This window comes from Miscanthus floridulus, chromosome 9 (genome assembly GCF_019320115.1).
Source record: "Miscanthus floridulus cultivar M001 chromosome 9, ASM1932011v1, whole genome shotgun sequence".
NCBI lineage: Eukaryota > Viridiplantae > Streptophyta > Magnoliopsida > Poales > Poaceae > Miscanthus > Miscanthus floridulus.
This window is the reverse complement of record NC_089588.1, coordinates 73,113,282-73,124,227: the sequence shown is the minus strand read 5'-3', so window position 1 is coordinate 73,124,227 and position 10,946 is coordinate 73,113,282. Positions and strand designations below refer to the sequence as shown.

Below are 10,946 nucleotides of genomic sequence, written 5' to 3'. Positions count from 1 at the left end.
GACGCTAATCAAAGATCGGACTTGAGAATAAAAGAGTGTTGATCGGGCCAGAATAGGCCGACACAACAAAGGGTAAGAAAGTAGTAACGATGAATGATGTTGCCAACGATAAGATTAAAAAGAATAGCAATTTTAAACAAAAAAGAAGAATACGATTTGGGTACCCAATACCAGTAGTAATTTCAGTAATAAACTTGATAGTAATAGTGAAGTTTCTAGCAAGATTAAGAAATTAGACATAGCATCAAGGTGACCAAGAGATTTGGGGTAGTACTAAGAACAATGTGACTCACGTGCTAACCTTTGGTTGGTAGAGGCATGGTATGGAGAATCTAACACTATGACCAGAAGAGACATGGCGACCAAGAGCGTATCTTGTGGGAGCTGTAACGTGGACTAAGGGTTGCATTTTGGCAATTGACATCAAGGGATATATATCGTCATGTCTTTAGAAGTTTACCCTCTCTTATTTAATAAGCGTGTTACTTACTCTTTTTTTTTTTTGCTTCCGCTTGTACTTCACTTGTGCATCCCTTACCTTCCTAGATTAGCTTAGGTTAGTTGATACAATTGGTTCTAGATTGCAAAACCCTTTATGGGTTATGCGTAAGTTAAAGTACAATAGAAAAGACCTTATGTATACATCTTGCTTGAATAGCTTATGGTTTCTAGTGGTAGTGTAAGTTAAGCACTAGCTTTTAAGTGTAAATTAAACACTCAATTCACCCCCTTTTAGATGCTCATGGTACCTGACAACTACCCAGCCAGCGGCATTCTCCTTTGTCCATTTTCGTTGAGATGAAAAGTTGCTATTTGCATCTCACAGACGGTATTCTTGTTACGTGAGCCTTTGCTGTTCATGTGTACCGCATTCGCTATATGGTACTCTAGTTTGACTTTGCATTGGTCACCAGTGTGGCAGTGTCCTACTCCATTGTCTTAATTTTTTTTGCCGTGTACCTCAGCTTGGAGTGGTTCTCTGCGTGTGGACGGTGTGGTCTGCTGCTTTCAGACTGCACAACGTGAAACCGGGTATTATAGAGCATGTGTACGTGCTTGTACGTGGAAGGTCAGATCGATCACATCCCGTACGTGTAGCAAAATAAAAATTTGTCAAGATCAGTACTAAACAGGCCCTCAATTGTGCTCGTCACAAAGACTTTTGTGGATGCACAGTAATCATTGACAAGTGTAAGAGCTTCCGCTTACTCCCTTCCTTCTAAATTATGAGACGTCTTGTTTTTTTAGATACATTGTTTTTAACTTGTTATATATCTAGACGTAGTATATATCCAAATACATAGTAAAAGCTATAAGTTTTAAAAAACAAATATTAATTTAGGAAGGAGAGAGTATTTTCTTGTGCATAAAATCCACGTCACTACCGGCTCAAGTAAGCAACCGTTTGGACATGGATGAGACCCAAACTAATTTCAACGACTTCAAAATGTATTTTGAGACTTTGGCGGACCTATATGACACCTACACACAACTTTAAAGACTTGGGGTGAATTTGATTGGCGTAGGTTTGAATTGATTGCTTGCTAATAAGTTTGTAATTTTTTATTAGTGAGATGTAACTAATACTTATATCTCCTAAAATAATAAAGAAGATGTACATTTAAGCAGCAAGCAGGGAGGCCGGGCAACAAGACCACAGTGGTGCTGGAGTTTCAGCAGCACAAGTGTTTGACTTCAGTGAAGCAGCAAGTAGGGAGCGGACGATGACGCTAATCAAAGATCGGACAATATGGCGTAATAATGGAAATGCTGTTCGTGCGCAAGGTACGTACTCTAGTTTGACTTTGATCACTATTGTCCTAGTCCATTGTCTTAATTTTTTTGCCGTGTAGCTCAGTTTGGAATGGTTCTCTGCGTGTGGTCCGCTGCTTTCAGACTGCACAGCGTCAAGAAAACCGGTACTATAGAACAGGTGTAGCAAAACAAATCAGTCAAAGGTCAGTACTAGATCTTTTCGGATGCATAGTAATCGTTGACAAGTGTAAGAGCTGCCACTCACTCACTCCCTTCCAAAATGTAAGACGTCTTGCTTTTTTAGATATATTACTTTTATACTATGTATCTAGAGCTGGTATATATCTAAGTATATAGTAAAAGCTATGAATCTAAAAAAACAAAATATAATTTAGGAAGGAGGGACTATTTTCTTGTGCATAAAATCTTACTATTATTAATTAGAGACCATAACGGATGCATCACATTAATTCTCTTATTAGACACGCAATCATTGGATCCTAAAAATTATCACAATAATCAGAAACATTCAGCCTTTAATTTGGAAGACTGAAATATTTATCGCCAATAATAGCCACTGGATCTGTGGTAATTTGGAAAAAAAAAATTACCCACCTCTGCCATTATGAAAAACAAATAAAGTAACCCCTAATTGTACATCTCAGTTACCCACCTCTACCATTACAAAAGATAATTTAAAATAACCCCTAAATTTGTATATAAACTACCCACATCTGGGACCGAGCTGCAGCTCGGATGGTGAGCTCTCCCGGAGTGGAAGCCACCGGTCCTGAGTTCGAACCCTGCTCGGCTCAATGATTTCCCACCGTGGGGATTTATTCCCAAATAATAATCTTGTAGGTCCGGGATACTCGTGTGGCGCTACAATGGGACTACGACGTGCCCGTCGTCTACGAGGCTCGTGTGGCTTCAGTGATTTCCAGAAGGACGTTTGAGGTGTATAGATTGTAGCTTCAAGGGGTGTGCGTGTGTGTGGTGGTGTGAGTGTGTTGTGTAGAGTACAGATACTACAACTTGTACACTAGGAGTCCAGGCTCAAAAAAAACTACCCGCATCTGCCATTACTAGTTAGAGGCCCCAACAAAAGGCACCATTTTAGTTCTCCCAAAAGCGATAGGAAAAAGATAAAACATAGAAATTCTCAAAATAATCAAAAACATCTAGCCTTTAATTTGAGAGACTCAAATCATCATCCCTCACAATAGTCATTGGATCTACTATAATTTAGAAAAAAAAAATACCCACCTCTGCCATTGAAAAATATATAAAAATAACCCCTATTTTACATCTAAATTACCCACCTTCTATTATGAAAGATAATTTAAAATAACCTCCTAAATTTGTATATAAATTATAATCCACTAAATTTGCATCTAAATTACCCACCTTTGTCATTATGAAACATAATTCAATATAAATCCTAACTTTACATCTAAATTACCATCCTTTGCTACTATGAAAGATAGTTTAAAATAACCCACTAACTTTGTATCTAAATTACCAGATCTCCCATTGTGAAATATAATTTAAAATACCCAAAATGATTTTATACCCACCTTTGTCATTATAAAACATAATGCAAAATAACCTGATCCTAAGTTTGTATTCAATCAACCTATATATGCCTTTACGGGTGCAGCGTTTAGATGTAGGACGAACAAATGTCAATAGGAGTCATTTGCCCTGTAATTATATAGTAGATTATCTAGATGTTTAAGAGTCTTATTGAAAAAAGTATCAAAGTTTTAGGGGAATATATGTCGGAGAAAAATAATCATCTCTGTCCTGGGTAGTTTTTATTTTTCGCCCAAAACAACATAAATCACCGTATTATTATTTTCATTGATATCGGTCATCCAAGCAGTGATTTAGAGCTACGTGTAATGTGTGAACTATAGTATTTTAGAAAGGTATTACACTATCGGACTCCTTGAGTTTGCCGAGTGCCCGAAACACTCGGTAAAAGACATAAAACACTCGGCAAATGGTTCGCCGAGTGCGTACAGCACTCGCCATAAACAGTGATGGCAAAGCCAACTTTGCCGAGTGTCTTTGCCGAGTGCCCGACACTCGGCAAAGTTGAAAACGAAAAAAACCCGAAAAAATAGGAATTTTTACCCAAAAAAAAAATAGAATTTTTTTTATCGATGGAGGCCCCCACCGGCCAGCGCCCACCCATCTCCGACATTTTTCGCGTGAATTTCAAGGCTACGCGGCCGACGCAATTCGAACCCGAGACGTCCCGCTATGCACGTACCTACTCTACCACTACACCACACTCTCACTTGTGTCTGGATTCCGTTTTAGTTCCCAATATATTATACTAAACCGAGTATAAATTGCATGTTTGAGGCCCTAAACGAATTCAAATAAAAATGTTGTAAACTACAAAGTTTCATAACTTTTCGAGATCTACACTTTTAGTTCAGGAAGTTTTTCCATCCGAGGTCGTTTACAAAATTTGAATTTTAAAATTTTGAAATTCAAACACAGTTTTGCATGACAAGATGTTTTCAAATCAAAAAGTTGTCAACTACAATGTTTCATAACTTTTCGAGATCTACAGAGTTTATTTTGGTTATTTTTTTATCCGAGGTCGTTTGAAAAGTTCGAATTTTAAAATTTTGAAATTCAAACACAGTTTTGCATGACAAGATGTTTTCAAATCAAAAAGTTGTCAACTATAATGTTTCATAACTTTTCGAGATCTACAGAGTTTATTTTGGTTGTTTTTTCATCCGAGGTCGTTTGAAAAGTTCGAATTTTAAAATTTTGAAATTCAAACGCAGTTTTGCATGACAAGATGTTTTCAAATCAAAAAGTTGCCAATTACAAAGTTTCATAACTTTTCGAGATCTACAAAGTTTATTTTGGTTGTTTGGTCGTCTATTCATTCGACATGGTCGTTCTAACATTGTTCACAAATCTTATATATCTCTCTTGTAGTTTCATAAACTACAAGAGAGATATGTTAGATTTGTGAACAAATTTATTTTCACTTTGTCGTATGAAGAAAAGACCAAAATAAACATTGTACATCTTGATGAGTTATACAACTTTGTAGTTGAGAACTTTTTCATTTGAATTAATTTACTGCTTCAAAATGTGCTTTGAAATTTTCTTTGCCGAGTGTCAAAAAAATAACACTCGGCAAAGAAGCTCTTTGCCGAGTGTAAAAAAAACACTCGGCAAAGAGAATCTTTGCCGAGTGTTAAAAAAACACTCGGCAAAGAGCCTCTTTGCCGAGTGTTAAAAAAAACACTCGGCAAAGGCGTCTTTGCCGAGTGCCCGAAAAACAACACTCGGCAAACCACCTGGCACTCGGCAAAGAGCCGGTCTCCGGTAGTGTTAGATGTATAAGAGCATCTCTAAGAGTTTTTCTATAATCTAAATCATCATTTGGAGAGTCATTTGAGTAAAAATTGATTTCTATATCTTTGTACTCTCCAACAGTTTTTCTATATCTTATGCGCAGTCAGAGAGTCATCCTCACTATTCATCTTTGGAGAGCGAGAAATCTGAAATATAAGGTATCTATATTCGGATATCCAATTGAAAATGTTGTTGAAAGGTGTTTTTTTTTTACCAAAATCTCTACTCCTGAACGATATATGAGTCCGGGTCACATACATGACCCAATATGTTTTTGGAATCGGACTCCGTATCATGCTTGACAAAAGGGTTATATATATAAGTTCGGACGAAAAAACTTCTCATTGTCCAATAGTTAGAAGGAGATGGACAAAAAAAATGGAAGGACCAAAAAAATAGGTAGAGAGAAATTTTACCTCTTTATTATTAGGTATAGATATAGATATAAATATTTGGACATCCAATTGAAAATGATTTTTTTTATCAAAATCTCTATTCCTGGACGATATTATAAAAAGTCTCTTGAGATGCTTTGATATACCAAACTTTCAAAACTGGTCCTAACTGCTGTCCGAATTCGTGGGGCCTTGTCTCTTGCCTAATACATGTGTATTTTCCCCGTGTACGACGCCCATTCAGGTGCTCTGAGGATCGGAGCACCCCCTACGCTACAAAAGAGAGGTCAAGTCGGCGTGGAGTACAGCAGGTGCAAATACAACAGAGAGCTCGCGCGCTTTCCAAAAAGCAAAGCAAGGCCGTGGCCGAGCTAGCTAGGCAACTCCAGCCGTTCTTTGGCGGCCCTCCTAATGCGCGTTTGCACTAGCAAATTCTAATCAGGCCACCACCAAACATGTCCCTCTTTTTTAAAACGCAACGTCCAGAACCACGGTCAAAACAAAGTCTAAAACAATCTGCTAGCTAGCTGGCCTCACGCAATAAGCAGCCTCATACTGCGTCTCCTTTTGTTACACTTTATTGCTTGATGATATATACATATATAAAACCGATTGTTTTTGTTGGAGCATAGTATGTAAACCCGGAAGAAGTGCATGACATTTTCTCCTTAGCTTCATCCCTGAATGCTGGAGGGGATCATGAAGAAATATCTTGAGTTTTATGTGTTCTTGAAGACACTGAAAATTATGGAAGCAAGCAAGGCCAATGACGTGTGCCGGCCAGTAACGGATCCGCACATACAGCCGGTGGTGCTACTACTTGTAGCACGTGCCTGGCACACTTCTTCGTCAGGCCATGCAAGTAACCGCGTCCCTGCTGATTCCTGTACCTTATTGATAACTGTTTCGACATCTTATTACGTGTTTATAGACATATTTTACATGTAATTTACAATAACCTCGGATGAACTTCTCTCATATGCCGTGTTAGAAGCCAACAAGCAGTTATAACAAGCTGCGGTGTCATCTGGTCTACCTGTCGTGACGCATACAAAATGTGGAAAAAAACAAGAAACTGATGAAAACCCACGATATATATAGATATATATAGAACTACTACTCCGTAGCTGGCTACAAAATAACTTATTCTGTAGTCACTTTGAGTTACGATAATTACTATGTTAATTTACGAGATTATAGTAACCCCTTGCTAAGTGGTTTACTATAACGTTATGGTAAATATCCCATGTGTTATAGTAACCCAACTATCGTAAATATGTATTGACATTATCGTAAATTAGTATATAAAATTATCGTAAATGGAGGTGGCTACAGAATAACTTATTTTTGTAGCTGGCTACTGAATATACTCTCCATATATATATATATATATATATATATATATATATATATATATATATATATATATATATATATATATATATATATATATATATATATATATATATATATAGAGAGAGAGAGAGAGAGAGAGAGAGAGATAAAATTGCCACATGTAAATTGTAAGTTAAGGACTGGTCACAGATCGTCCATATATAGAGAAAAGATTAGTGCCCTTAGCACATGACCTTTCATTCACTGTAGAACTAAGCCTCCTACTATCTTACATGATGTCTGCTAGATCCTACCTAAGTACCTAGCTAGGACAACAACTTCCCGTGCTGTGCAGTGCACAACAATTTTTCATAAATAAAACAGTGCAATGAGCTAGGAAAGAATTGTGACAACAAAAGGAAGTGGATGTGGAATGCCACCTTTATGTCATGCTGATGGTTATCTTGTTTCCTGGCTGGCTTATTCAATCTCCTGGCTGTTTTTGATTAGGACCAATACGGTTGAGTGTGCTATTGGTGTCGTCCAGGGGTCACACACCACACTGCATGTGTGCCTTTTCGGCTGGAGCGAGGTTCCTTCCTGCCTGCTACCACTATATAAACCGCGTCCAAGGTCTCTGCTACCATCAAGCTTTCAGGCAAGCAAGCAACTCGAGTAGTAGTTGTCACCTAGCTCCTCTCTTGGTTCTCATTGAGAAGAAGGATAAAGTGCTCATAAGCAAGCTCTACCAGCTTGGCATAGAAATCCTTGGCCAAGCTAGCCTACTTATCTATACAAACTCCTCGATCCTCCTCCTCATAAACGCTCATACCAAAGCAAAGGTCTCCAAATGGCTGGCCTGTCTCTACAGCATCCCATGGCCTTCACCTTCGGCCTCCTCGGTATATCGTCTCAGTAGACCCGATTCGATTTTGTTAATTCATTTTCCTGTTATTCTTCTTTTTTTCTTTCATTGTAAGTGTGCTTCTCAGCAAAATGACCCCTCCTACTAGATAGCTAGGAACATGTGTGTGCCAAAACATGCATGGTTACTCTTGTTACAGCATCCTAATCCTTCCCATTTAATCCCCACCCCCACCCCACCCACGCATATAGAGGCACAAGCTGTTCCCTTTGCTTGTCGTACCATAAACAAGAATTTCATTAAACTCGTCATTGGGTTGGAAGGAGATATAGGTATTTTTAGAGAAAGGGAAGGAGATATAGACATATAATCTATATGCATGCTATGGTGCCTGTCCATTTAGGGCAGAAAAGAGAAAAAGAGAAAGAGCGGGGGCTCCAATCTAGTATCTTTGTTGCCTGCCTCGCCTCTCCCTCTGGTGTGCGTGACATCACAAAGCGCGCACATTAAAGGGCCCAATCGATGGTTATCGAACTTAATTAAAGGATTGTTGCAACGTACGTACTTGCATGTGTCATGCTATATCATGCAAAGCGCTCGATCAAGCTCCATCCCCAGCAGAATTCTTTCTGATGCCTCGCTCGCTCCTTTTGTTAATTTTGTTTTGTTTGCCGGTGCTGTTTGTGTTTGCAGGCAACATCATCTCCTTCATGACCTACCTGGCACCACTGTAAGCCCCCTCCTCCCTATCTCTCTGTGTGTCTCTCTCTAGCTCACTCAGCTGCGTGCGCGAGGAGCTGATCTGACCGTGTGGTTTGGCATGTCATGCATCGGACGACGACGACGACGACACAGGCCGACGTTCTACCGGATCTACAAGAGCAAGTCGACGCAGGGGTTCCAGTCGGTGCCGTACGTGGTGGCCCTCTTCAGCGCCATGCTGTGGATCTACTACGCGATGCTCAAGTCCAACGAGTTCCTGCTCATCACCATCAACTCCGCCGGCTGCGTCATCGAGACCCTCTACATCGTCATGTACCTCCTCTACGCGCCCAAGAAGGCAAAGGTCCGTCGTCGTCGTCGTCGTCGTCGTTTGCTCCTTTGGTGTTGATGGTGATGTTCCGGCCGCCGGCTAGCACGATCATCCTCACCACTGACCCATGCATGCATGCTTTACGTACGTGCGCAGCTGTTCACGGCCAAGATCCTGCTCCTCCTGAACGTGGGCGTGTTCGGGCTCATCCTCCTCCTCACGTTGCTCCTCTCCGCCGGACAGCACCGCGTCGTCGTCCTCGGCTGGGTCTGCGTCGCCTTCTCCGTCAGCGTCTTCGTCGCGCCACTCAGCATCATCGTGCGTACCCTACAACTAACCATCATATATAGGAGTACCTCTATAGCTAGCTATCGTGTGTGCTATACGATCGATTGTACGTGTGCATCTGGTCATCAGTCCACTTACGTACAACTCGTCTGTTGTTTGGTCGCTTGGCTTCTGCAGCGTCAGGTGGTGCGCACAAGGAGCGTGGAGTTCATGCCCTTCTCGCTCTCCCTCTCCCTCACCGTCAGCGCCGTCGTCTGGTTCCTCTACGGCCTGCTCATCAAGGACAAATACGTCGCCGTAAGTAAACGTACTAAAGCTAGCTTTCAGCAAGCAAACCGGCCGCTGGATAAGTAAACCGTTGTCCTTCTTTTCCAAGGAAACAGCTACTAACAACTTGTGCGGCTTTTGTTTTGTTTGTTGCATGTATCAGCTGCCAAACGTGCTTGGCTTCAGCTTCGGTGTCGTCCAGATGGGCCTGTACGCGCTCTACCGCAACGCGACGCCCAGGGTGCCCGCCAAGGAGGTGGCCGACGACGCCAAGGAGGCGGCGATTTCGGTCGACGACAGCACCTTCAAGGTGCCCGGCGAGCATGTGGTGACCATTGCCAAGCTGTCCGCCGCACCACCTGCCGTGGTGGAGCTTATCAAGGCCCAGCAACCCCCGGAGGAGGCCAAGGTGGCCAAGCCGGCCGAGAACGGCACGGCAGCGGCACCGGCAAACATCCAACGCAACGCCGACCAAGTCTAGCTAGATTCCTGGCTCAGAATATGCGTATGATGTGTATCCGGGTAGGTCATAAATTAAGGCCGCACGTCAAGTGGGCAAGCCGTGTGCGTGCCTGCGCAGTACTGGCACACGCACGAGCGCACTCATGATCGAGCTGCTGTGAAAAGAGCCGGATGAAGACGAGACTGAGAGAACCAGAAAGGGGGCTAGGTCTCGCCCCGGGTCGCGTAGTTTGCGTCTGCTGCTGCTGCTGTTGCTGTTTCATTTCGTTCTCGCCCATTGCTTGTATTAATTTTAGCTTGTTATTATTGTAATTGTTGGCTATTAGTGTGTCCGTCACCTTCTATGTAATAACAACAATATATATAAATGGTCCAATTACAAAAGCTTAGATTCCTTTTATATTATCATACTTATATGTATTAAGGTGCTTTGTCTGTACGTTATTTGGAGCTTCATTAATTATGTTGCATATGTTTCGCACGTGTATGTTTTAGTTTTGTAGTACCTCCACTTCGGCAATGAGGGACAATTATTAGGAGCAGCGTCCGTCGTCTTCCGCCTTTTGTGCATTTCTTCCGGACCAAAACTCCAAACTAGACTGGGCTTTTAATTTGGCAGGTTTCCTTGTCTACTAGTAGTACTACTACAACCCTTCACAAGTTGGGCCCCTTTTCAACGGAACACGCCTTTAATTTCATTTCACATAGCATCGTGGCATGAGTTTACAAGACATCTTTTGTTGCCACGCAAATCAATATACATGCAGGCGCTTCTATACTACCTAGCTAGTCGCTCCTGGCTGCAGGCACTGAGCCCAAAGGTGGGCATGGAACTCACCAAGTTAGAAAATCCACGCATATACAGAGTTATATCTAGGGCACATACAACACACAGGACTAAAGTTTAGCTGCTAAATAATTTAGTCCCACATGATCCCAATTGTTAGCCAATCACCTGGCTAGTTGTCGTAACAATGGTAGAGATGGGCTAATGGATTGAGAAAAGACTCAAAATATCCTCATCTAGATAGTCGTCGTCCTAAGCACTCAGTGCGACCCATGGTCTTCTACACCATCAGTGGTGGCAATGAGGATCATCATAAGGTGGAGCATGACGATAAACAACTGCCCATTTCAGTGGGCGGCTGTCAAA

At 41.5% G+C, this 10,946-nt stretch overlaps 1 protein-coding gene across 1 annotated transcript; it reads left to right on the top strand.

Annotated features, from left to right (window-relative positions):
• The first annotated feature begins 7,548 nt into the window (after positions 1-7,548).
• LOC136482140 (bidirectional sugar transporter SWEET14-like) lies at positions 7,549-10,158 on the top strand. Its single transcript, XM_066479381.1, has 6 exons — positions 7,549-7,780; positions 8,437-8,473; positions 8,599-8,809; positions 8,933-9,094; positions 9,242-9,361; positions 9,495-10,158. The coding sequence occupies exons 1-6, from the start codon at positions 7,729-7,731 to the stop codon at positions 9,810-9,812; spliced, it is 900 nt and encodes a 299-aa protein (XP_066335478.1). The 5' UTR covers positions 7,549-7,728; the 3' UTR covers positions 9,813-10,158.
• The last annotated feature ends 788 nt before the right edge of the window (positions 10,159-10,946 follow it).

What these genes read in the sequence shown, in the direction of transcription:
- LOC136482140 (XM_066479381.1), top strand. Translation starts at nt 7,729, where the DNA reads ATGGCTGGCCTGTCTCTACAGCATCCCATGGCCTTCACCTTCGGCCTC. An exon ending in ATGACCTACCTGGCACCACT is followed by an intron (nt 8,474 to 8,598) that starts GTAAGCCCCCTC and finishes ACGACGACACAG; the next exon opens with GCCGACGTTCTACCGGATCT. An exon ending in ACGCGCCCAAGAAGGCAAAG is followed by an intron (nt 8,810 to 8,932) that starts GTCCGTCGTCGT and finishes GTACGTGCGCAG; the next exon opens with CTGTTCACGGCCAAGATCCT.